Source organism: Festucalex cinctus, chromosome 10 (genome assembly GCF_051991245.1).
Source record: "Festucalex cinctus isolate MCC-2025b chromosome 10, RoL_Fcin_1.0, whole genome shotgun sequence".
NCBI lineage: Eukaryota > Metazoa > Chordata > Actinopteri > Syngnathiformes > Syngnathidae > Festucalex > Festucalex cinctus.
Window position 1 is genome coordinate 7,752,108 of NC_135420.1, and position 26,657 is coordinate 7,778,764.

A 26,657-nucleotide genomic window follows, 5' to 3' on the forward strand; every position below is an offset into this window, starting at 1 on the left:
AGGTCTTCCTTCAGCACTGACGTGAGTTGACGTCACATTTCCCTTAGAAATTCAGTGAATGTCCTTTCCTCTGTCAGAGAAGTCTGGCAACCCTGCAATGCACCGTCTAATTTGCTTCTTCACTTCTAATCAGTGTCAGGATGCAGGAAAAAGTGTGAGGAAAAGAACAAAACAGAGTATTGAATAAGAAATGGAGGGTTATGAAAATAACCTTCATTTTGAGACACTGCATCAAATTTCGGGATTGTGCAAAATTGGTCTGAAAAGAGGTTTCCATTTAATCTATCGGCCTGCTGTATAATGTTCTTTTCTTTCTACACATTTTTGTTAAAACAATTATTCAGCCTGGCAGTCCTCAAACATGTTGGCTACCTTTATTTCGTGGTGATTGTCATAAGGTCCGTGTCAGTTTTAAGGATGTAACGATATCCAAACATCACGATACGATGTTATCACAATATGAAGGTCACAATACGATAATTATCACGATATTGGGGGGTTGGCGATATTTAAAAAAGATCACAATATTGTTAAAAAAAAAAAAAAAAAAAAAAAAAAAAGAGCTCATACTAAAAAAAGCACAATATTGTGCTTTTGTACATAACAGCAATGCATATAAACCACCTACAATCTCTAATAACAATATAACAATATTGAGGCACTTACTTGCTAACGCAAGCACACATTGATCACTTCACAAGCAAATTAGGTTCCCCTTCATCTGACAATTAGCATAGATTCTAAACATAGAAGGCCAAAACATCCCGAATGAAAATTTAATTGCACTAATAAATTAGCCACTAGAGGGTGCTAGAACTGCACAAATGTAAATCAACCTGACTTTTTATTTTAACTTTTGGGATCCTGGAATTGCGCATTGAATTTTGGACCATCTTTGGAGGCCTGTATCTTATGTTTTAAGGTAGGTACAGACCTGTCAATTGCTATATCTAGGTATGCTGACCCTGTCTATAAGAATCTACACTTGTAAAAAACATAGGTGTACTATTTTTAGATACATTAACCCTTTAAAAGTGGATTTTTTTTTAATGACAATACATTTTGTTGACATTTTGGGGATCCTTATCTCAGAAATGTTTTGTGTTGGTGGAGTTTCAAAATATTTGGGAATTCTACTACTATGTACAGTATTTAGAGGGTTTCAAGGCACTCAGGCCTTTGGTGGGGGTACAAGAGAGCTCCAAATATACATCGCTATGGCCATTTTGGACCCCTTACTTCAAGCCACGAGTTCCCTAATGATGGGAATGTGCTTTTTACACGGTTGCCTTTCGTCAACATTTGGAGCCAATAAAAACTTTGATTATCCAACTCCTTCACTAAATAAGCCTTTGCATATCATACTATTGAGGGATATTTTCTGAAAAATCCTAAATCCGGAAAGTAGATCAACTACAACTTTTAACTGCATATGCATGTTTCTGCCAGCACCAAAAAAAAAAAAAAAAGACCCACATAATTAAATTTAGATGAAACAATTAAGGATAATATCAACTTAAAACACTTTATTCTATGTAATTACACTGTACATGCATATTAACACAAGCAAGTCCATTTTACATTATTTTACACTAGACATCCTAATGGTTTCCCACAGCACTTTATGAGCCTGGGGGAAACCATCACTTGCCCCTTCCCACCAGGCTAAGCATGAAATAGGTCAAATAGCTGTAGCTAATTGAATACTATAACACCAGACCTGACATTCCTAACTTTTTCCCAAACCCCAGATACTTTGGATTGGACCAGTTTCATGTGACGTAGTCATGGAACTGCGCGCGCAACTCGGAGGCAGAAAACTGAGCTACCTTCCCCCTTCCTTTGTGTTAGCTAACAAAACAATGCCGTCGTCGTGCTGTGCCGTGGGTTGTCAGAACAGAAAGAGTACACACAGTGATTTAACGTTTTATAGAATTCCTGCTGGTAAACACTCCTTTAAGAAAAACCGGCGAAAGTTATGGCTACAAGCTTTACGACGTGAGAACTGGACGGAGGAGGAAATTAGGAATGCTCGTCTTTGCAGCGCTCACGTCATATCCGGTAAGTCTTTAGTTCTACTGTTTTCAGCAAAAGAGCATGATGTTAATTTAGTATAACAAACACCTTTGTGAAAAATGATTGAAAGCACAAGTGAAGCTATTTTGTACAGTCAAACGCGTTTATTATTTTGGGCGAGAAGTAGACTAACTTAATGTGAAACAATCACAAACTATCCGTGAATGGCTTAAAAACAAAAAAAAAGGGCATGCCTCCACCCACTAAATCATTTTATTTTATTGTGTTTTTTACAGGAAAGGCCTCACTGGAACATGGCAATCCAGACTTTGTTCCGTCAATATTTTCATATACAGTTGCTGCTGCAAGTGGACACTCAAAACTCTCAAGGTAGAACTATGAAGCCAGCAGAATCAGATAAAATTTGTCTAAAGGGAAATTTGAATGAAATTATTGTCCGTGGGTATGATTGTGATGTTGTTTGTCTACCTGTAAGTGGTTCAGAAAATGGATGGATGGACAGACATGAAATATATATATATATATATATATATATATATTACAGGCCAAAAGTTTGGACACACTGTCTCATTGAATACATTTACTTTATTTTCATGACTATGTACCGGTACATTGTAGATTCTCACTGAAGGCATCACAACTTTGACAACTAACAAACACGTGGAATTGTGTACTTAACAAAAAAGGGGCAAATAATAAAAATAAGTACATAAATAAATACAATAAATGGATTTACACCTTTTTTGTGAAGTACATAACTCCACATCAGTTCATACATAGTTTTGATTCCTTCAGTGAGAATCTACAAAGTAACCAGTCATGAATATAGTAAAACAAATGCATTGACGAGGAACGTGTGTCCAAACATTTGGCCTGTACTGTACATATATGAACACCAAAATTCAAATACTTGTATTAGTGTATGACCTTTTTTTTCTTTAGACACACACACACACACACACACACACACACACACACACACACACAGCTATATACCTATAAATAAATGAATATGTACACTTCTATGTTTTTGACAGATATCAACGGAAAACGAGGCGGCAGGAAACAAAAGTCACACGGGAGCCTGACCATGAAGAAATGGATACTATGACAGCTGCAGAAAGTCTATTGAGCCTTCATTCACAAGTCACTGGTAAGTAGTCTGCTAATCTGTATTTAGATCTCATTATAATTTTACAAATATGATCATATAAAGTTTCATGCTTTACAGATGATCAACCAGCTGCTCCTGTTAAGTGTACAACTACCCCAGTCACCACAGAGCAAATTCGCAAAGACAACTTGGAACTACGAAATGAATTGCAGAATTGTCAGCAACAAAATGAAAGCTTGAAGAAAAATATATCAAACCAGCAGTTTGGATTTCAAAGTTTGAAAAATTCATCCTCCCTGTTTAAATTCTTTACAGGTCTTTCAAACGAACAAATATTCATGTTGCTGTTGAATATATTACAACCAAATGTTGTAAAAGTTGCATCATGTCTGTCTCTTGAAGATCACCTGTTGATCATTTTAATGAAGGTAAGATTAGGCTTAACTAATCAGGATTTGGCTGTCAGGTTTGACATTTCCAAATGTTTAGTGTCAAGACTATTGAGAAGGTGGTTTCCTGTAATGGGAAAAATATTGAAAGCTCTCATAATCTGGCCATCTAAAGAAGCTGTGAAAAAAAACATGCCCAAAATTTTCAAGAAATCATTTCGAAAATGCAGATGTATAATTGACTGTTCAGAATTGTTAATTGAGCGTCCATCAAACCTGACAGCCAGAGCCCAGACATGGTCTAATTATAAACATCACAACACTGTAAAATATCTTATAGGAATTGCTCCAGGTGGAGCTATCTCTTTTTTTATCGCAAGGTTAGGGAGGTCGAGTGTCAGATAAACAGATCACAGTTGAATCAGATTTTTTGGATAAAATTGAACCACATGATCTTGTACTTGCAGATAGGGGCTTTCTAATCACAGATGAAATTGCTATGAGAGGTGCTACACTAGATGAAAAAGTCTGATCAACTTTGGATGAAAGTTCCTCAGTTGTAAGATCACATGCTGACTCTTCATACAAGGCAGTAATTGGCTCAGGTAGACAGTCCTCACACTCTGAAGCAGTGTCTGTGTCTGTCGAGTCATCAGGTGAGTAAATGCTTGTAAGAATAGCAGCTCTTGGAGTTATTTTTCTCAGCAAATTCAGATGTTCATCAGTTATTCCTAAAAATGAAATAGAATATGTATGAGTGACATGTTGAACAGATACTTGTTATTCATATTTGGTACATTGACGATATTGCTTTGGTGTACTAATGCTGCAATCTATTTTGAGCTCGTTCATACTTTTTATTTATTTTTAATTATGTGACTTACCTTGAGTTATTTCAATGTCTGTGGATGTCCTCCTTGTCTTTGATGGTTTGTCACTTCTTTTAACTTTTTTGAAGTTGATGTCTGCCACTTTTGCGGCTTCAACTTTTTTTCTGGACATGTCATTCCAAGCACATGTTTGTGAAGTACATGCAGAAGTGGTGAGTCCCAGCCTCACTGCCATGTCCACCTTAAACATGATAGCTGCAGCATGGCTACAACATGAGCCAAGGCTGGGAGGTAAAGAAACCATAAATTAAACTGAATTGTGACTGAATTATTTGTGATTTTGTTGAGACATTGCTGTTCCTGTGTAGAATAAACATTTATCTATCTTTCAACATTAACTATCTACATCTAAACTTCTAAAGGATGTAGCTGGTAAGTAAAATCCTAATCATATCATTCATCACACGCAAATGCTAGGTACATTTACTGCTTGGTTATCTGCTAAATAATTCTTTCAGCATTTATTTATTTATTTTTTGCTAGTTTAAGTGTCCAAGTAATAATTGAATTTGATAGTTCATTGACACATTGAAACATCGATTTACTTACCCTGCCATGCATGTGCAGTTAGCTGTCAGTATGGAGACACTCTTCTTATTCACACAAACCCATGCCTGGTAACACTGAGATTTTTGTCCCTGTCTTTGACTGGGCAAAACGTCTGCCTTCAGGAAACAATAGTCTTGATGTTCAGCAGGTTGATAGAAAAAAACCGTTTGAACATGTCCACAAACTACGTAGTTGTAGGCATCGAGACTCTTGTACGCTTTGAGCGTCTCGTGTGTGAAAACGCTTGTTGTACTTATCAGGTACAGGTAAATGTTTGGAAACTCCAAATTAGGCCAGCGCGACGGATCATTTAGCCACTCACTTGCGGGCAGCGAATAAGGATCAGGTAGGCGAACTCCGGATTTAAGTGTTAATTTTTTGTAAATAAGCTTCCTTATCGAGATTTCCAAGGTTTTGGAGATAAAGATTTTCCTGCGGTGGTACGCGACCGGCCATTCTAAACGAAGTAGACATGTGCTTTTGCCTCCGCTCTGCGTGCGCATCCCGATGACGTCACTATTGTTTGTAAACATTGAAACCCGTCTAAAGTTAATCTATGTTATTTTTAACCTGTTGTCTGAAGTACCCTGTCACTCTCAGATGACGAGTGACAGTTGACTGAGAATTGACTAGACTGGCTGAACATGAACACAGAAATGGAAATTATTACAGTATGATTTTCTTTTGAATGTGCCTCACAGTACCACTTTGACCTTGCAGGGGATGCTGAGGTACAGTACAAACTGTAAATATTGACTAACAAAAGCAGTTGAAAATGACTCTCCTTGGGGATTAGTTACTTTCTGCCTATATAAATGAAGTGCCAGTGCCATTTTGAAGACTTCGAGGATAAGCTCCTGACAGGAATGAATATCTGTCTCCCAGCAGCTATACTCATCACAAAAGTGGTTTTCTCTTCTCTGTCTTGTGTCTAAACACTTTAAAGTTAAATCTCTGGCCTGTTTGCTACATACAGTAAAAATGATTCCTGGTCTCTGAAATTATATATAGCTAGAAGGCCATTCTGCAAGATCCTACAATAACACATGGATATCATACAAATAATTACATTTTTAAATCAATTTAATAAAAAAAATATATTTATTATATTTGTATTATTTATTTATTTATATATTTATTTACTTGTGTATTTATTTATTTATTATGTAATTATATTTATTATTTATATTTTATTATATATCACGCTTCATATTTCACACCAATTGTTTTTTGTTTGATTTCGAGATAGCGCCTCTAACGTATGTATCTCCTAATTAATTACCTCTAATAATTATTAAACAGTTATCAACCTGGCTATTGCCAGGTAAGTTAACTCCAATCACGTTCATATACAAGATATGGGAAAACATTTTGATGTCCAAAAATATAAAGTAATGCGGTATAAGTTGTATTCGTGTTTAATAATTAAAAAAAAAAAAAAGTGTTTTTTTTTTTGTTTTGTTTTTTAAATTATTAAACACGAATACAACTTATACCGCATTACTTTATAAAAAAAAAAAAAAGTTTTTTTTTTTTTTTTTTTTTACCGGATTACGTAAACTGTGTTGAAAGCGAATGTATCTTTTTTTGTTTCGATTCCAATATCTTATAGGAACGTTTGTCGTACGTACGTTTCTCCATCGACGGACTTTCTTTGTAGTACCATAAACACAACCTCTTCTTCCCCACGTGAACTGGGGCGATTCAGTAGTGAATGGTGAATGTGTGACTCGAGTACACGCCACCTCTCTTCATAATCAGGATTATTTAATCATTGATCTTGATCATATGGTTATCGCAAGTGAGATCATGGAGCTCGTGGAAGAGGACGAGATGCTCAGCGAGGATTCAGAAGACTACGACAGTGAACTATCCGACAATGCGGTGAATACTCCTCTTGACGTAGTCGGCTAACCGTTAGCAAGTCAGATGACCACGCTATATGTAAAAGACATCTCTCGCTTTTATCCTCTCAAGACAAAGCGATGTTTAAACTGTACTGTACGCTCAGAAATGCAGTAGTTTTTTGTTTTTTTTAAGCGGTGGTTATTTTTCCGTGACCGGCAGCTCTGCTGATAGCGTTAGTTTGCCGTGAATCTGATTGGTCAATCGCCATAGCGATATATTCTTGGCCTTAACGTGATTACAGTAGGTCGACCGTGGATGGGTTATTTTACCGGGATGTGGAGGTTGCAGAGAATTGGTTATTTTGCCGTGAGTCAAATCATGTGTGCGGCACCTGCCTCGGTTCACCCACTTCTCTCTCTTTTCACAAAAGTTTTCATTTTTCTTTGCCACCATCATTAAATGATCTATGTTTAATAAACCCACATTTGGAATAATTGTATGTTGTTGATGTTGTCTGTTTAGCTCCAAGAAGCTTTTGCAAAAGGCTTGTTGAAGCCCGGAATGAACTTGATGGTGGATAAACCCAAGACGTTCGTCAACAATGTGGTAAATATAAAAAAAAATGCGACGATCTGTTTGTCTACATAATTTGAATTAAATTATGTACAGAACTAATTATTTAAACAACGTTGTTCTATGCAGGCAGGCATGAAACAGTGTTTGGCTGACTTGAAGAAAGACCTTCCCTGGGTGGAGAGATTAGACCTCACCAACCCACCTGTTGAGGATGTTCTCGCTAAAATTGGAGGGAATATACAAAGTGGCAGCAATGGAGAAGTCAATGCAGATGATGATTTCCAGAGGGAGATGTTATTGTGAGTCTCAACTTTCATTTTATTAACTTTGTAACTCATGCGATTAATTACATTTTTATTATTTTTTTAAATCCAGTAACAGAACACAACTGCATAAAACTGTAGATACGCTCAGTGAATATAGTTTTGAACCAGTAGCACATATGCGTTTCACAAAATGTGACAGTGGTGAGGATTGTTTTTGATTTTTATTTATTTATTTTTTTACATCAATGTAGTCCATTCATTAGCATACATCACATAAAGAAGATTTATAAACAAGAGCTGCTCATTAGTATTGTAAAGAAGGCGAATTGAAGTCAGTTGCCCACTCGGCAGTGCATTAGAGCTCTGAATTTTTATTTTGGTGGAGGTAATGATAGTCATGATTTTAGTAGTGATGTATTGTTATTCAGAATTAAAAAGTTTTATTCGTACAGCATATATTTGTGCAAATTGCACTTGTTTTGTGACTTACATTGGGAATATACCCTAAGAATACTGATTCTAAAATGGATAGCGCTATAATTTTCTCCTCCTGTTGTACATACACAGTATGTCTTTTTCTGAATGTCCTGTCGAGTAAGTTTGACACTATAAAGAACAGGACTGGCAAAAACGCATCACTATAACAGCTTCACGAAGCCGGCATCATTACACATTTCATTGGTGGAGTGTATTAAAGGTTCAGTTCAGAACGGTCTCAAACATTGACGTCTGCTGGACACTTGTTAGATGCTTTGTGAGTCCTTGTCAGGCTTTCAATGGCTTTTTTTTTTTTTGTCTAATTCACGTGTCAAAATCCGGTCCTCGAGGGCCAGAGTCCTGCATGTTTTCGAGGTTTCTCTACTCCAACGCACCTGATTCAATGATCAGGATAATTATCAGGCTCCCGCAGAGCTTGCTGATGAGCTTAAATATGAATCAGCTGTCTTGAAAGTGGGAAACCTCCAAAACCTGCAGGACTGCGGCCCTCAGACAGGCTGGAAACTTGGGTGGGATTAAATGGAACAGTCCTTAAATGGTTCAGGTCCTATTTGGAGGAAAGGAGTTACTTTGTGACCATTGGAAATTTTGAATCTGATCGAAAGGCCATGACATGTGGGGTCCCTCAAGGGTCAGTCCTTGGACCCCTGTTGTTCAGTCTGTATATGTTACCTTTGGGTCAAATGCTTCAGAACACCGATGTTGACTATCATAGTTATGCAGATGACACACAACTGTATTTATCGATGTCCCCAAATGACAGCAGTTCTATTAACGCATTGTGTCATTCTCTAGAGCAAGTTAACAACTGGATGAACCAAAATTTCCTTCAGCTGAACGAAAACAAAACGGAGCTCATTGTTTTCGGCAATAAAGAAAAGAGGATTGCTGTTAAAAAACAGCTTGAGTCACTGTCTTTAGAAACTAAAGACCAAGTTCGAAATCTTGGGGTACTAATAGACTCAGATCTGACCTTCAGCAATCATATTAAATTCATCACTAAAACAGCCTTTTACCAGCTGAAAAACATATCCAGACTGAAGGACTGCATGCTTCAAGCAGACCAAGAGAAGCTTATCCATGCTTTTATCTCCAGCAGACTAGATTACTGTAACGGTCTTCTGACTGGACTCTCTCAAAAGAACATGAGACAATTGCAGCTCATTCAGAACGCTGCAGCTCGAGTTCTGACCAAAACAAAAAGATCAGAACATATTACTCCAGTACTTAAGGATTTACACTGGCTCCCTGTCAGCTGTAGAATCGATTTTAAAGTTCTGCTACTCGTCTATAAATCACTAAATGGTTTGGGTCCTGAATATATCCAAGAAATGCTGATTGAGTACAAACCCAGCAGGGCTCTGAGATCTACAGACTCGGGCCAACTAGTGGAACCCAGAGTTCGAAGCAAACATGGTGAAGCTGCATTTAGCTATTATGCTGCACACAGATGGAATAGGCTACCAACAGAAGTGAAGTCAGCCCCGAGTGTAAATGCTTTTAAATCCAGGTTAAAAACTTTGCTTTTTTCTTATACCTTTGATTAGGGACTTTTAAACAGCTTTAATTAAGTGTTTTTTTTTTAAAATTATTATTTTTATTTTTATTTTTATTTTTATCATTTTAAACTTCCTTATGTTAAATTTTTTAAAGTTTGTTGAATAATGTTTTAAGATTGTTAGTTTGTAACCTATTTTCATTTATTTTTCTTCCTCTGAATGTTAACTACTGTTTCTTGATGCTTATGTGTTGTCTTTCCTCGTGTAAAGCACATTGAGTTGCCTTGTGTATGAAATGTGCTATACAAATAAACTTGCCTTGCCTTGCCTTGCCTTGCCTTGCCTCGAGGACTGCAGTTTGACGCCTATGGTTAAATTGAGTTCATGTAGTACGTGCATCAGCATTCTTCTTGTGTGATATCCATTTCAGTTTGGGCTTATTTAACATTCATTGTCAGCCATTTTAGGACATTTCAAAATTTTCAAAACCCATACAATATTGTGTTCAAGAATTGTATATACTATGCCAAATGACAGAATAGTCTTTCTCCTTTCAGCCTTTTTCCGCTCTTTAATAATCAACGATAGAAAAATATAGGTTGCACAAAATGCAGCTATTTCTCCCATGGACTCTCAAACTGTGCTTAGCTCATTAACTCATTCACTCCCAGCCATTTTGACAGAAGCAATCCCCTTCGCTCCCAGCTCTTTTACTGAATCTTGACTGATTTCGCAAGGCCCACAGAATATTGTGTTCTATTGCTATAAAAACATGGAACTCACCAAAAGAAAGATTCATGTCTCTTGTTTCATCAGGAAAAAAAGTATATTTCTATTTGTTTCTGTTTTGCAATTAGCATTATAATATAGCTAAGTTTCTTCATTGTTCACAAATCTATTTAGAATTGTGAGTATTTGAGCCTTTTTGCAACATGAACCTGGTACATACTCTGCTGCCACCTGCTGGCCGTTTTTGTAATAACTACCATTGATTCAACCATTCTCTGCAGTTCAAAGACTGCATCAAAGGCTTCTGTATCTCTAGCATAAAAAAAACAACAAAAAACGTATAAATACGTCTCTGGGACACAAAACATTTTAGATAGAACATATTTATATGTTTTTGGGAGCAAATGAGTTAAATTGGGCAATGATATGTCATCCACATGTGGTTGAGCAGAATCACCCTGTCCACGTTGGGAAAAAAACAGTATACTTGTGAATGGCAGTAAATGAGTTACGTTTGCAGTACATGTCTGACAGGCTATCAAGCTTGGCTATAAAATGATTGTTTTGTGCTGTTAAATGCTTTCACAGCTACCGTCAGGCGCAAGCTACAGTTCTTGAGGCTCTGCCTCTCTTGAAGAAGAACGGCATTGCCACCAAGAGGCCTGATGACTACTTCGCTGAGATGGCCAAGTCTGATCAACAGATGCAAAAGGTGACTTTACTCTTGCAGGCTTTTTTCCTGGCTCAGATTGAGGCAGAGGTGGTTCCATCCTGACCATGCACCGTGACGTGCATGTTATTCTGTAAATTCAACAGACTCGTTTTCTTTTACAGGCAACATTCTTGAAGTTAAGAGTTCCAATAAGAATAATTATTACTATCATGTTAAGGCATTCATTTATTAAAACTGCATAGTTACATATGCAGACAAATCAGGTGCCAACTTTAATTTGAAAGTACATTCGAAGGTAAATACACACTAACCATCACCATATAGTTCTTTTCTACTGGACCTGAACAGCACTGTACCGCATGACACCGCAAGAATGAACTGTCCCAAGATAACATTTCACGAGTGGCACGTCTCGGCTACTGTTTTTGCTAGGATTCAAAATGTGAATTTCCATTGCATGATGTGGCGATGTCGCTAGGTACAGCCCATCAAATGCACACGTTTCACATTAGACGAATACGCTATTTACGGGTTTAAACCAGCGAGACACAACCAGGCACCAGCATCAACAGACACACAATCCAGTTTGCATTTTACATCAACATTGAACCATATTTACAATGTCATACAGACCACGATGGATGAAAAACTGCCATCCCAATTTCATAACGGCGCACGAAGCTCGCCGCAAGCTCTCTTTCATTCTGAATGGAGAGCTCAGTGTCATTCATTTAGCCAAGTAAATGGCTCGTAATCCTCATTCTCCGCCGTCCGATGCCCTGCGGCGGCCATCAAAACCGCCATCCCCGAAGCAGGAGCCATGACCGTGGGCCTGGGGAGCGATGAGGCGCTGGGATCCGGCTGGCTGGAGCGATCATTCAACGGGATGGCCCGTCAGTGACCGGGCACAGCTGTGTGCACTCACAATTTTTTATTTTTTTTTACTACAACCATTGAAAATTCATCCACTAGTACTTGTTAAATTGTAAATATAAGCCAGCGTGGTTATATTGTATATCCTGTTTTTATGACTTTGGCGACAGCTGGCGAGCGCCTCTGCCTCGCCAGCGTAAAACCAAGAAATTGACGTGCGCAAACGGACTTGATCCGTGATCTGTTTCTTCTTCAGTAGTTGCTTCAGGTATTTCCGGCGCACTACTGTGGATATAGTGCCTCCATAGTGGCACAACGCTGCAACTGCGGTTAAAATACATAGCTGCCGCAGAAGGACATCAATTGCTCAATTGACACGCAGGTTTTATTAGTATGCAATATAGGTCAAAAATCAGTTGTTTTTGCACTCAACTGGTCCAGACATGACATGAAGATAAGGCTTCAAGGTGTTTTTCATTTGCAAACTACAATTTTGTTCCTTTTCCAGTTCATGTTTGTTAATTCCCATGTTTAAGATTTCCCAGAAATTTGCAATCCAAACTGTGACTAATTTGTGCCATACTGCTTTGCCTTAAGGGATATTCATGATTACTTTGCCACAATGATTGCCTCAGCCGCTGTGACTTGAGATGGCCCATGCTTCACAATGAAACTCTTCATCTTTTCTTATCTATTCCACCTTCCAGATCAGGAAGAAGCTGCTTTCAAAACAGGCGATAATGGAGAGGTCAGAGAAGGCGAAGAAGTTACGCGAACAAAGGAAATTTGGCAAAAAGGTTTCTTTTCAATGTTACCTAATTATAAAGTGGAGGAGAATGGTGTCTGATTCAGTAGTCCAGTCATTACAAATTGTATTTTGGCATGTTAGGTGCAAGTAGAGGTGATCCAGAAGAGACAGAAGGCGAAGAAGGCAATGATGTCAGCTGTTAAGGAATACCAGAAAGGTTGGTCAGGAGAATTCCGTTTTCTTAAGTAGTTTTGCACATTTTATTTTGCTTTTAAATGCAAGTCAACTCTATTTATTTATTTACAATGTCTAGTCAAGTCTATGTAGTAGTTTAAACATTGTGTTATGATTGATATTGCATTTGTGGAATATGAGTAAAGCAGCAAAATCTACCCATTTTTATCCATATCAAGGCGACGGCCATTTTGCCTCTAACTGAAAATGACATCACAGTAGCTCAGGCCCAGGTAATGACCCATCACAGCTCAGCTTGCGAATGTCACATGACCAAACTCAGAAAACTGGTGAGCTTGATTGGCCGTTACCTGACCCCTGAGCAACTGTGATCTCATTTTGAGTTGACAGCAAGTGGCAAAATGGCTGCACCCGGAGATGGATAAAAACAGGTGGATTTTGCTGGTTATTCCACAAATGCAATAGTAATGATAATGTTGTGTTTAGACTAGTGAGGGAGCATACAATAATACTGTAAAGACAATTTTTGGGTTAATTTCCCCTTTAATTGCCAGACAGGCACAATAGCTATAGCTAAATTGAATTTGTGCATAACAAAAAAGTGTTCTGATCCTCCCAATTTCAGGAATGACTGACAAGTTGGATTTCTTGGAAGGAGACCAAAAGGCACCCAGAAAAGATACCTCTCAGAACTCCAAAAAGGCATTGAACAAGAAGGGGTAAGGTGTTCCCTTTCAGCACTTAGCATCAACTGTAACAATAGTCAAATAAAAATGCCTCTCCAACTAAAGACTTGGATTGTGACTGCTCCTTTTCTAGTCCCAACGCCAAGAGAAAATATAAGGATCAGAAATTTGGCTTCGGAGGCAAGAAGAGCGGAAAGAAGTGGAACACGAAAGAAAGCCACAATGATGTTTCTAGTTTCCGTGCTAAAGTGGCTAATGCGAAAGGTCCAACAGGAAAGAAAGGAAAAGGAGGGAAACAAAATGTAAGTTACACAAACAGTGTTGTAATAAAACACAAGGACAGATAAGAAGCTGATTTTCTTCATACTTGTTTCCAGAAACGTCCAGGAAAGTCTTCGCGCAGGAAGATGAAGGCTCGCTCGTAAAACACGTTGAGGCTCTTAAGTGGAACTTGAACTTTGCTTCTAAGAGGATTTCCTCATGGTTGACCTTCCTTAGGAACTTTGACTTTTTTGTGAGGTTTTTTTTAAGCTGCCCTTTGCTGAAGAGGGGGTGTGTGAGGAAGAACACATCAGCAGGCCGCACCAAGGGAGAAAGAGTCTTCAGGGGAGGCTATTTGGTGAACCTGCAACCCTTTTATATTAAACACCGTCTTAATCACACTTTTTAAGCTCCAGTATTCCACAGGTTTTTGTCAAACTTCAAACTTGATTGTGAGGACAATTAAACCCATTCTGCTTATTAAATGCCCTACAGGCGACGGTTGTGCCAGTCTCATTGTGTGATTATCTAATACCTGCGCACTGACCTGACATCTTTTTGACAATTAGATCACTCCATATAACTTAATAAAAAAAAAAAAAAAAAAAAAGTAATTTGTGTTCTGCAAAAAAGTACTGAGCGACTGTCACTTTTGACTTTTATCTTTAATTAGTATGGTTCCTATGGGATGGCCACAGCTGATTTTTAAAGACCATCAATGTTACTGTACTTGTTTTCTTTAAAAGGATACTTCACTTATTTAGCCTATTATAGCAATAAAAAGTTAATATTTTGTCTATGATTAATTTGATACTTTCATTATTTTCACGTACAAATAGTGCCTTTAAAAACACATTTTGCAACGTGCTGTTGACTGAAAATGGCATCAAAAGGGCTCAGGTAACCAATCACAGCTCATCTGTTTTCTAGGTTTGGTCATGTGACATTCACAAGCCGAGTTGTGATTGGTTACCCGAGCCCTTGTGATGTCATTTTCAGTCGACAGCAAGTTGCAAAGTGTGTTTTTAAAGGTACTAATTGTACGTAAAAAAATAATTAAAATAAATTTCTTATAGGCAAAATATTCATGTTTGACTGACAAAAATTGCTAAATAAGTAGAGTATCCCTTTAACTGATTTCTTCTGCAACTAAATGGTTGGAAAAGATCATAACCAATTATGATGTGAGTGTAGTTTTCCATAGAAAATGTCAAAGGTATATTTGACTTATTGAGACATTTTCAGTAGTAAAAAGTTCATATTTTGCCCAAAATTAATTACATTTTTCATGTACAATTAATATCTTTTGAAAAAAAAAAAAAGTAAATTAAGTTGACACTTGCTGTAAACAGAAGATGACCTCACCTGTGCTGAGTAGTGATGGGACGAAATGGGCCGAGGCTCCAAAGCTTGTGTCGAGTAACGGGAGGGGCATTTCCACGAAGCTTGTACCGCTCGTCATTTCGGCAAAACCCGGAAATGACGACGTGTGAAGCCTCGTCGGCCCGCTGAATCGCATATGCTTTGGGAGTGGTCCGACGCCGACGTTTGGCGCGCATTGCAAACAGTACAGAATGAAAATCCATTAGTGTACTGGGAGACACATAAAAATACCTACCCAAATTTATATAAACTGGCACTCGCATTTCTCTGCACCCCAGCTTCATCTGTGCCTTGTGAAAGAATATTTTCTACAGCTGGTGAAATGTCCAAAAAAAAAGAAACCGTTTAAAGCCAACCACTGTGGGAAAGCTATTATTTCTAAATAAAAATGAATAACACATTGTCCTTAGCACTTGTTGTATTTTGTTCACATACTAAATTTCGAACACAAGCACATTCATGTGCCCTGCGATTGGCTGGCAACCAGTCCGGGGTGTCCCCCGCCTACTGCCCAGAGCCAGCTGAGATAGGCGCCAGCACCCCCCGCGACCCTTGTGAGGAATAAGCGGTCAAGAAAATGGATGGATGGATGGATGGAAGCACATTCATATCTTTGTCTTAAGCAAATAGCCATTGAATTCTTAACAATGTTGATCTCTTGGGCTTCTAGACCACTTGATGGCGCCATAGAATAAATGAAGCACCATGAAGCTTTGCTACATGTGCAAACCAATTGGCTGCAAAGCTTCATTGCTTCATGAGGCTTCATTTGGCTATCCCTAGTGCTGAGGAAGTAGGTAACGACCAATTATTGCTCACCTGTTTTCTGGAGTTGGTCACCAAACTGACATGACATGATTGGTCATTAGTTACTCTTCCTCAGCACAGGGGATGTCATCTTCAGTTGACAACAAGTGGCAAAGATTGATTTTAAAGATATTAATTGCGCATGAAAAATAATGGAGGACAAAATATGAACTTTTTAGTGCTGAAAATAGCCCAGTGAGTCTGGTATCCCTTTAAAGATAACCGTTCTAATTATTTTCAGTTTATATTATTGAATACCTGGAAACCAGCACAATTTGAATTTATAGTTGGATAATTTGAAACGCCTCAAAGTGATTTACAGATTTTTTCACATAATTAGTTTTTTGTAGCCTTACTGGATTTCAAATGGCAGCTTCAAAATAAGCTACATAGATCACAAGAAAGCACACTACATATTCATGTCTGTGTTGGCTCATTAACACCTGTCAGGCACAAGAAAACTTTTGCATAACATACGACTACATAGATAATGTTGACAGTCACTTTTTATTTGAGGTTCTTCGGAGGCACTTCATATGGTTGCAGGTATGTGCTATCTGTACCATTTAACATGTCCTTGGATGTGAAATGGTGTTTAAACATGTGCAACCACATTATTACAGTCATTCTTACTTGCCCTTTATTTAAAAAAAAAAAAAAAAAGTCTTGTTTTCTTTTTAATTTAGTTGTGCAGGTTATAGGTCACATGGTGGAAGAGTTTTAAAAATGATTCATCTTGGCCTGACATTTGAACAAGTGTGTGTTTATATCCATTGTATATCGGTAAACTTGAATTATGATGGTAAACTTGAATTATGATGGTTTATTTTGAAAAGCGCAGGACAGACTCTTGGTGCTTGGTGATGTCTGTGCTGCGTCGGAAGAAATTGAGTCTGTTGTCTTTGCGGTTTGTTGGAATCTGGGGACCCAAAAAAAAAAAATAAATAATAATACACGAGCTTAGTTCTGCAAAGAAACCAATACCAAAATGATGTCCTTTATTAAGCATCCTCACCAGGGCCGTGGACACCCATCCAATCTCATGACTTTCAGTCAATGGCGTTTCATATTTCTTTGTGGGCTCCTGGCGAGCTTTTTGGAATGCTTCAATAAAGGCCGCTTGAGAAAAGGAAAGTATGTGATCAGCAATATTCTTGACAACTCTGTTTTGTTTTGTTTTTTTCCATAGCTTGTTACATTCCAAGGAGTAACACGTAACTGTCAGTTTTAACAGAGAGGATGCGTAAGAATTGGCCAACAGCCACTTCTCTGACCACGCAGGCACACATTTCCAGCGCAAGACACACTCACTCTAAAGTGATCATTAATATTTTTATAGAGCCAGAATTAGACACAATCTCTTCCATTGAATTCCATTCAATTATTCAGGCACACCTTTTGCTGTGCCCAGTAAATACAATACCTTTTTGAGGCAAGCAAAACACATGTGTGGAGCTGGTTTCAATACTTCCTGAAATGAAAGTGAATGATGTGAAACTCACAGTTTTCTGGAATCACTTCTTGTGGTTTTCTGCACATGGGTTTGTCTGGTAGGATATGTACTGAAAGACACCATGGGAGAGCAACGGCGTAATTTCTTTGACGAAAACAATTCAACAATTATGTGTGTTTTAATGATTGGTAAACGTCTAATACTATACAAACAGTTTCGTAAAGGTTGAGTAACTTACACTTTCTGTGTGGGTTGATGCTAAACTCCGTGTGGAGTCTTTGTTGTCTTTGCTCTTTCCGGATCATCTCGACGTGAATTGCATTCTGTTGGACCACATCGCTTTTCTTTGCTTCCATTTTGCAAATTCAACCAGCTTTCAAACGATACAATAAAAAGTTCACCTCTGATCCGTTAAGCTATTTCTGTACGGTGCAGGGTGCGTTGCCTGGCAACAGAAAACTCACCCTCCTACTGCAGTAACACATTTAAGCCACACGGTGAGGCTGCATGCTCAGCACTGAATATTGTGTGACTCGACTCTTACATTAAAGGGACGTCTTAATTTAATTAATCACATGGTGCCTCAACCATGGCATACACGTGACCCCCCCCTCCAAAAAAAAAAAAAAAGAGATTTATTTAAACAGTTCAATCATATTTGCCATAAAAAGGAACTTAGTTACTTTATTAATTACTTCGTTTTAAAACTAAGATTACATTCAGCAAATACTGTTAACATAAAAATGGCACCCTGTCATGTCACTTAATAAGAAGTGCGTTTTCAACAGCGACATTTAAGAATAAAGTTTGGTTTTATAAAAAAAAAAAAATAGCATAACGATATCACCCTTTTGACACAGTTGTTTTAATAAAAAAAATAGCCTTAGCCTCACTAAATATAAATAAATGGGCTACTTGTTTTTAATAAAACAAAAAATGAAAGAGTCATATATGCATTTTTAAATTCAATCTAAAATAAAGGTCTTTTTTTTGTTTCAGATCTAATTAATGTGGTAATGACTGGCTGGCAACCACTCCAGGGTGTCCCCCGCCTACTGCCCAGAGCCAGCTGAGATAGGCTCCAGCACCCCCCGTGACTCTTATGAGGAATAAGCGGTCAAGAAAATAGATGTTGTAATGGCAAAATTCAACATTTACGTGAACGAAAGTTTTAGGACATTGGGGAACATCTCTTTCATTCATTTATAATGTAGATTGTTTATAATTGGTCAAATATAATGATAATTTGGGGACCTCCTGCAATTCGGTGTGCTTCTCTTTAAGCTTGAATGCACACTGCACTGCCATCTGTTTATTTTATTTTTATTTTTTTTTAAATTAGTAGTAGTAGTTAGGTTATTAATGTTACATAACACTGTGTGCAATAAATCTTAACATTTTTGTTTTAACAGACACAAACAAAATAGTGACTGTGCTTCTAGCTTGAAAGTGTGAAAAACTCTTACTCTTTCCTCCATTGCTGTTTATGGACACATGAGTAGTCACTAGTGACTAGTCAGTGCTCTGAAAACAATGATATCATTCCCTCAAACAGGATTGTTAATTACTCCCACAAATAAATGCCTTTTACAGCTGTAAATACCAGTTTCCCTTTCTTATGTGTTCGATAGCCTATAGTTGTTAAGTAACTTTAATGAGTACTATAGGAATCAGGTGTTTTTCTGTATTTTATTATTCATTAGTTTCACATTAAAATACACGGGTGGGGGAACTTGGGTGAGAAGTGTGTGCTGTTCATTTAAATTCTTGTCAATTCATTCTCAGTGGTGCCTCTTGCAGGCGGTTAAGTGCTTCTACATGTAGTTGAAACTCTCTCTCTCTCTCTCTCTCTCTCTCTCTCTCTCTCTCTCTCTCTCTCTCTCTCTCTCTCTCACTCACTCACTCACTCACTCGATGTTACTTGCATACAAGAGCAAGTCTTATCACTACAATAGTAACCTTAATCTGATTATTTGACTGGAAGTAGTAACGTGTTTGAAAATGTGGTCATCATACTTTTTCAAGCATCTTTCCATAGATTTACAGCAAAAGGAAAATTTATGTGTTTTTCTGATAGCACACAGTATATCTCTCCTTTTCACCAATAATAAGAACCTTCTTCAATTTGTAAAAATAAATAAATAAATAAATAAATAAATAAATACTACAGTTGCTGTATAATTGTTGGTGAAAAGCATTTCATCTGGTTCTATTTGCTCTAGTCAGTGAAGTATTTTTGTCAATGTGGCATACTGCATTTGACTAATAAATTTTTTTAGTTTCCATCCATCCATCCATCCATTTTCTTCACCGTTTATTCCTCACAAGGATCGCGGGGGGTGCTGGCGCCTATCTCAGCTGGCTCTGGGCAGTAGGCGGGGGACACCCTGGACTGGTTGCCAGCCAATCGCAGGGCACACAGAGACAAACAACCATCCACACTCACAAGCACACCTAGGGACAATTCGGAGCGCCCTATTAACCTGCCATGCATATCTTTGGAATGTGGGAGGAGACCGGAGAAAACCCACGCAAGCAAGGGGAGAACAAGCAAACACCACCCAGGAAGGCCGAAAGCCCGGACTCGAACCCGAGTCCTCAAAACTGGGAGGCGGACGTGCTAACCAGTCACCCACCGTGCCGCCCTACTTTAGTTTCATTTACAAAATAGTTATGTCATTAAATAAGGCTCCTTATATAAATAACCGAGCTTGCCATTCCTGTTGTTTATTGTTTCCTCAGTCCTCACAACTCACTATTTGTGTTGTCAACTCTCAGCGTAACAGTCCTTGATTTTGTTTGTGAGCAAACACCCTCCCAACTGTACTTCTCATTGCCTTACAGTGAAATTGGACTTGATCCCAGCCAATCATCATAAGTTATGTTGTTTTGTGTGCCACCATGAAGAAGAACAGTAAGTAAAGGGGGGGAAAAATGCTTCTCATTTTAGTGATCTTGGCAGTCTGATGACAAGCTTCACTGATTTAATAACTAAATTAACACGCCACGTTATTTGGCATGGTAATGCCGTTATCGTATTGAAAAACTTAACTAAATTATTAGATTATACATTACTGGATAAACTAAAGCATTTAGTCACACCATTTACTCCCATTACTAGGCAGACATGCTCAGCATGCTGCCACTGATGGGCCAATGAGCCATATTTCACATAATATATATTTACAAGTTTCCCCTCATTTATTTAATATACTGTAATGAGCTTTCTGGAATTTCTGGTGAAGACCGTGAGAACAACATTTTGTGGTTCGTTTGTGGACCTCCTGCTCTTGCCAGTGACTGCCATAAGTCAACTATGACACTTATCACTTACAGGAGCAGATTCCACCCATTTTCCACCCTTTTTTTTCTCCTCACACACTGCGATAACATTATTTCTCAGCTTTTTATCTGCAATCTTCTTGCAGTAGTAGAAGGGCTGTGGGTGTTTTTGTGTCTGATTATGAAGTAAACGCTTTCCTGACAGCATCACTTTTATGCAAGTGCACGTATGTTTAAGTGCAAATACAATATACCTGCATTGCTCATACTATATATTTTGCCCTGGGAGCACCAAGTGATTGTGGATGAGATGTACTGTTCCATACACACCACACATAAACCCACTTCTTCCTTGTTTGTTTTGATAGTCCTGTAGGTGTCTAGGCCCAATGGAGACACTGTAGTCGTGGGAAAGCTGTGACCATCAGATGGAAATTATCACCATTGCTCTTATCTGTAATCTTGTGTTTTGTCTTGCTGACAGACTTTGTCAGTAAGCGATTATGAGTAGAGATTATGGATGGACCTCATTGCAAGTGCTACATTAGAATGGCTCCTAATGTATATTTTTCTCATTTTATGGATTTATTTATTATTTTATAAACATGCTGTTCAGAAGGGAATATATAGGCCTATCAAATATAAATACTAAATAGTTATTTTCTGAATGACTTTTCATCACTTGGTCTGGTTTAAGCGTGTGAGCCAGATGTGCTTAATGTTCCTTGCTGCAAGCACACTGATTAGCTTGTATGAGATAAAAAATTAACATGACTATAGGGGGGAGAATTTTTACTTTTTCTCTTTGCCCAAGTCAGTACAGCACTGGGTCTTATTTATGGTCAGTGAAGAATGACACAGTTTTAACTTTTAAGAGTTCATAATTATATTTTGTGCAAGATTATACTTTTGTCCATTTTATCCATGAGCTTTTTTTTAATACCCACAACATATAGACAACTTTTGAGCTACGTGCAGAGTGGCTGCCATCTTGATTCATTGGGTTAGTTCCACATAGAATCAACGGCATAAAAAAATAAGTTTGTTACATGTACACGTTTTAATCAGTTAAGATCTTATATTAATAAGTTGGTCTGTTCTGTAGAGAGGAGAGAGGTGGCTATAGAGAAGATACTACATGCTGCCTCAAGGCAGTTGTAGTTTTACCTATTGAAATGTCATCTGCAGTCATCTGTTCAATTCAAATCATCACAACCAAGTGGCGACATGGGTACGTGGTAGTAGTTTTTATTTTTATTTTTACAGTATATAATTAAGTTGAATAGCATCACACAATGATAATTAAAATTAAGTTGGTTCAATTTAATTGAGGTTATACTGTGCAAAACAAATTAAGTTGGGTGCAGTCCCCTGCTTACTGTTCACCATTCTCTGTGGCCAGGACATTTGTCGACTTTTACAGTCTTCGCCACTCACTCAACTGCTGATGACAAAAAACAATACAAAAAAAACAAAAACAAAAAGATACCGTGAGGCGGTCATGTTTTTCTTAGGTCAGGTCCACAGGCCAGGTTGGTCATCTCGGACAGTGTGGTTGCGCTTATGAGCAAATGTTTCAAGAAGGCAAACATGGTTTAAAGGATGTTATTTTGTATTTGATTGACAATGTTCCCTGCAGAATAATAACCATCAGACAAGAGCAGCCAAAGAGAAGGAACAATTTTTTTTTTCCATGTGTGTGTGTAGCGGTGGGGGCCTGTCCTCGCTAAAGCCTTATTGCAAAAAGAAAGCTTTTTCATGATTGAATTGAACTGTATTTTAATCATCTGATTTTCATTGTCTGTGAAATAACACCAGTGATGCCATCTGGACTTGAAAGACAGCTCTTCCTTTCTCCAAGTATTTTGTGAGAGAATAATTTTGACATTATTGTTAAATTGCCTGAAATTGAGAGCTAGGCATTGAATTCTAATTGCTGCATTTATTAAACAATGAACTCTGTAATGACATACTTTCCAGCAGATCAGTGGAAAGGTTGTCACTCAGGTAAGTGATACGGGGTGAGGAGAAACATTTTGTCCAATTCCTTGTGCAACAGCTGTTTCATGGTTTGGTTACCTTCGGCACACTGATTCATTTGAAATAAATAAATAAATAAATAAATAAATAAATAAATAAATAAATAAAAACATACTATAATAAGACGTAAGTGTATTAGGGCCACGTATAAATTAGGGCTGCACAATATGTCGAAAAAATATCGATATCGCGATATTGGCCCCTGCAATATGCATATCGCAAAGGCATGCAATAAGTTTTATATGGAATTTTATGCTTTTTATATGAATTTGACCAGTCAGATGCTAACTAAAATGTGCATCGCCATTCAATAGTTGAAAATTATCAAGACATAATTACAATTAATTAACTAAGATTACATTAAGGTTGCTTATTTTGCCACATTAAAAATGTTTTTCTTTCATTAGGTTATAAAAATGTAATTTCTTTAGGTACGTTAAATATCGCAATAATATCGATATGTTCAGCAAGTATATCGCATATTTTTCCAATATCGTGCAGCCCTAGTATAAATACATGTAAATATATATACATATATGTATATCCATCCATCCATTTTCTTGACCGCTTATTCCTCACAAGGGTCGTGGGGGCTGCTGGCGCCTATCTCAGCTGGCTCTGGGCAGTAGGTGGGGGACACCCTGGACTGGTTGCCAGCCAATCGCAGGGCACACAGAGACGAACAACCATCCACACTCACACGCACACCTAGGGACAATTCGGAGCGCCCAATTAACCTGCCATGCATGTCTTTGGAATGTGGGAGGAGACCGGAGTACCGGCACGGGGAGAACATGCAAACTCCACCCAGGAAGGTCCGAGCCTGGACTCGAACCGGAGACCTCAGAACTGGGAAGCGGACGTGCTAACCACTCGACTACCGTGCCGCCCATATCTGCACAAAGGTAATGTTCTCCATTGTTATTTTTAGCCAAAGACTAACGCTAGCTCCGGGTAGCTAACTGTCCACACGTTTGTTGAATTACTATTTACTATAAATGGCAACAAAACATTGAAACTATGAGGTAATATAAATTCATTTTTAACCTGCTTGACAGGAATAATGTCCAAAAACTTCGGTTTTGCCAACAATCGGTCGAAGTGAGTGAAGCGACTTGGTCTTTTCCTGACTTCTGCTGCAGCAGAGAGCGATGCGTATTTCCTTTTGTTTTTGGGCAAAATTGCATGTTGAGTAGGGATGTAGCGATATCTAAACGTCACCATATGATATAATCATGATATGAAGCTCACGATACAATAATTATTATGATATTGTGGGGTTGGCGAAAAAAAAATCACAATATTGTAAAAAAAAAAAAAAAAAAAGCACATTATTGTGCTTTTGTACATAACAGTAATTTTGTATTATTATTATTTTATTATGTTTGTTTTATTATTTATTATGTTATTATTATTTTATGTTGTTAATGCACGCACACATTGAGTTCTTCCACATTGCTTCACAGGCATTTTATGTTCCCCTTCACTGACAATTAGCGTGGATTTTAAACATAGAATGACCAAAACATCCCTATTGAAAATTAAATTGCACTAAAAAACTAGCCACCAGAGGTGCTACAACTGCACAAATGGAAATCAACCTGACTTTTTTTTTTTTTTTAACAGATGTGTTGCATTTAAAAATCGCGAACATGACGACGACGATATTGTGGCAGTTTTGGGTGGAGTTTGCATGTTCTCCCCGTGCCCGCGTGGGTCTTCTCCGGGTACTCCGGTCTCCTCCCACATTCCAAAGACATGCATGGCAGGTTAATTGGGCGCTCCGAATTGTCCCTAGGTGTGCTTGAGAGTGTGGATGGTTGTTTGTCTCTGTGTGCCCTGCGATTGGTTGGCAACCAGTCCAGGGTGTACCACGCCTACTGCCCAAAGCCAGCTGAGATAGGAGCCAGCGCCCCCCCGCGACCCTTGTGAGGAATAAGCGGTCAAGAAAATGGATGGATGGTAGTCTCAACCCTTCTCTCATAACGTAGCCTAGTGGTGGCTAGGCTACGGTACACACAAAACACTCGCACACACAAAAATTACTTCCCTTTCAAAAATAAAAGGCGCTCAATATATATATAAAAAAGTATTTATAAATTGTAAACAAAATGACTTCTTAATTTAACGAGTCCAGGTCAAAGTTAGGTCTTTCAGAAGTTTTAGCCAAGCAAGTCGCAAGTTATAAAATCAGCAACTCAAGTCTAAATTATATGACTCGAGCCCCCTATCTCCGGTACTTACAGTTGCTGAGCAAATGATATAACAATGGCTTGCTTTATTTTGAACACAGTGTTACACAGTAAACAATTTCTGGAAAGTAGCACAATCAGGCTCAGTAAGTAGCTCTTTATTTAACATTCACTTGTCAATACATCTGAAGTGCTCCCATTCACTGATGTTTACAGCCTGCTGCACTGCATCATTAACCCTGTGTAGCTCGAGGGCTAATAACATAAACCCCAGTGTCCATGGCTCAGATCCCCTGAATAGGGAGATCGTTAGGGAAGAGCAACAGGGTTATCACTCATGTCACATTCCTTGCCAAAGTGGCCACTTTGTTTTGGAAAGAGGTCTGGCTTTGTCACGCCTTGGCACTCACTCATTCCCCTCGAGTCAAAATGAGAACAAGACTTGTTGCTTGCTACCACAACACAAGTATCATGTTTACAATAATAAAATAAATAACAGAAACAATAAAACAGCGAATTTTGTTGAACATTAAAAGGAAACATACTTTGCTGAGGATCTGGTCAAGGTACAATTTAGTGTTAGGTTGGAAAACTGTTTAATTTGATTGCATTGTTTGTGTCAGTTGGTGAGAAATAACTGCACAGAGTGAAAATGTTTTTGGTTGGGTAGGACGATCAGAAGTGTCTTTAACACATATTTAATAGCTAATGTTGCCAATCAAATACAAAGGTGGCTGGAGAGGGCATAGTGTTACTGTATACTTGTGTGGGACTACATTAAATTTTCTTTTTTTTTTTCTTTTCTTTTTTTCAAGATATATGACTGATCATAAGGGGAAGTAATATACAGTCAGTATACAGACCCCTTTAAATTTGTCACTCTGTGTTTTGTTGCAGCCGTTTGCTAAAATCAAAATACTTACCGGTAATTTTATTTCCCATTAATGTACACTAAGCACCCCATCTTGACAGGAAAAAACGGAAATGTTGAATATTTTGCAAATTTATGAAACAAGAAAAAATGAAATGTCCTTTTCTAATCAAGGCCAATCAGTTTAATTAAACATAGTTGGAATCGATTGACCAAGTTGAACCATCTAAAGGAGGATTGGAAGAATGTGAATTAAATATGTATAGGGGTCTGAACACTTATGACCATGTGATATTTCAATTTTTCTTTTTTAATACATTTGCAAAATTTCTACTTTTTTGTTTTTTTCCTGTGAAGACTGTTTGCTGAGTGTACAGTATTGTAAAATAAAATGAGCTTTTTTTTTTATTATTATTTTAGCAAATGATACAGGCTGAAACATTTAACTCATTCACTGCCTTTGACAAGTATACGTCTCAATTGTAATTTTTTAGAGCGGGGATAGGTGGGTGAGAATCTGATTATGCGCCACTGTAAATGTCAAACTTGGAAACAGCTTTACTGATGCCCAACCACCGGTAGATGACATCATTGCCCCATTTTCTATGAAATAAACATGGTTTCAGAGTCCATGGGAGAAATGGCTGTATTTTGTGCAACCTACATTTTTCTACTGTCAATTAAAAAAGAACGGGACGAGACAAAAAGTAGGGAGTCTATGCTGTCATTTGGTAGATCCGGTTTATATATAATTATTGAACGTAATATTGCGTGAGTATTGAAAATTTAGAAATTTTC

The 26,657-nt window shown here is 37.9% G+C and overlaps 2 protein-coding genes and 1 long non-coding RNA gene across 4 annotated transcripts; 2 read left to right on the top strand and 1 right to left on the bottom strand.

The window, feature by feature from the left end:
• The first annotated feature begins 1,819 nt into the window (after positions 1 to 1,819).
• LOC144027126 (uncharacterized) lies at positions 1,820 to 4,634 on the top strand. Its single transcript, XR_013285379.1, has 4 exons — positions 1,820 to 2,061; positions 2,313 to 2,406; positions 3,075 to 3,190; positions 3,269 to 4,634. It is a non-coding gene; the product is annotated as an uncharacterized LOC144027126 (long non-coding RNA).
• Positions 4,635 to 6,607: 1,973 nt separating this feature from the next.
• Positions 6,608 to 14,330, top strand: ebna1bp2 (EBNA1 binding protein 2). Of its 2 annotated transcripts, none has more exons than XM_077535197.1 (9): positions 6,608 to 6,863; positions 7,350 to 7,433; positions 7,530 to 7,702; positions 10,984 to 11,107; positions 12,649 to 12,738; positions 12,831 to 12,906; positions 13,510 to 13,603; positions 13,704 to 13,872; positions 13,948 to 14,330. In XM_077535197.1, exons 1-9 carry the CDS (start codon positions 6,768 to 6,770, stop codon positions 13,993 to 13,995), a joined length of 954 nt encoding a protein of 317 aa, XP_077391323.1. In that variant the 5' UTR covers positions 6,608 to 6,767; the 3' UTR covers positions 13,996 to 14,330. The 2 variants fall into 2 exon arrangements, with proteins under 2 accessions (XP_077391323.1, XP_077391324.1); XM_077535198.1 differs by lacking the exon at positions 6,608 to 6,863 and adding an exon at positions 6,948 to 7,193.
• Positions 14,331 to 16,509: 2,179 nt separating this feature from the next.
• On the bottom strand, positions 16,510 to 18,154 carry cfap144 (cilia and flagella associated protein 144). Its single transcript, XM_077534811.1, has 4 exons — positions 17,713 to 18,154; positions 17,524 to 17,583; positions 17,037 to 17,140; positions 16,510 to 16,940 (listed from the first exon to the last, which is right to left on the bottom strand). Exons 1-4 carry the CDS (start codon positions 17,828 to 17,830, stop codon positions 16,845 to 16,847), a joined length of 378 nt encoding a protein of 125 aa, XP_077390937.1. The 5' UTR covers positions 17,831 to 18,154; the 3' UTR covers positions 16,510 to 16,844.
• Positions 18,155 to 26,657: the final 8,503 nt, after the last annotated feature.

Bases quoted from the DNA above. Each gene is read 5' to 3' on its own strand.
- cfap144 (XM_077534811.1), bottom strand. From the start codon at position 17,830: ATGGAAGCAAAGAAAAGCGATGTGGTCCAACAGAATGCAATTCACGTC. The intron at 17,584-17,712 runs GTAAGTTACTCA...GGTGTCTTTCAG, and splicing joins CATCAACCCACACAGAAAGT to TACATATCCTACCAGACAAA. The intron at 16,941-17,036 runs GTGAGGATGCTT...TTGGGTCCCCAG, and splicing joins GATGGGTGTCCACGGCCCTG to ATTCCAACAAACCGCAAAGA.
- ebna1bp2 (XM_077535197.1), top strand. From the start codon at position 6,768: ATGGTTATCGCAAGTGAGATCATGGAGCTCGTGGAAGAGGACGAGATG. The intron at 12,739-12,830 runs GTTTCTTTTCAA...TTGGCATGTTAG, and splicing joins AAAGGAAATTTGGCAAAAAG to GTGCAAGTAGAGGTGATCCA. The intron at 13,873-13,947 runs GTAAGTTACACA...ACTTGTTTCCAG, and splicing joins GAAAAGGAGGGAAACAAAAT to AAACGTCCAGGAAAGTCTTC.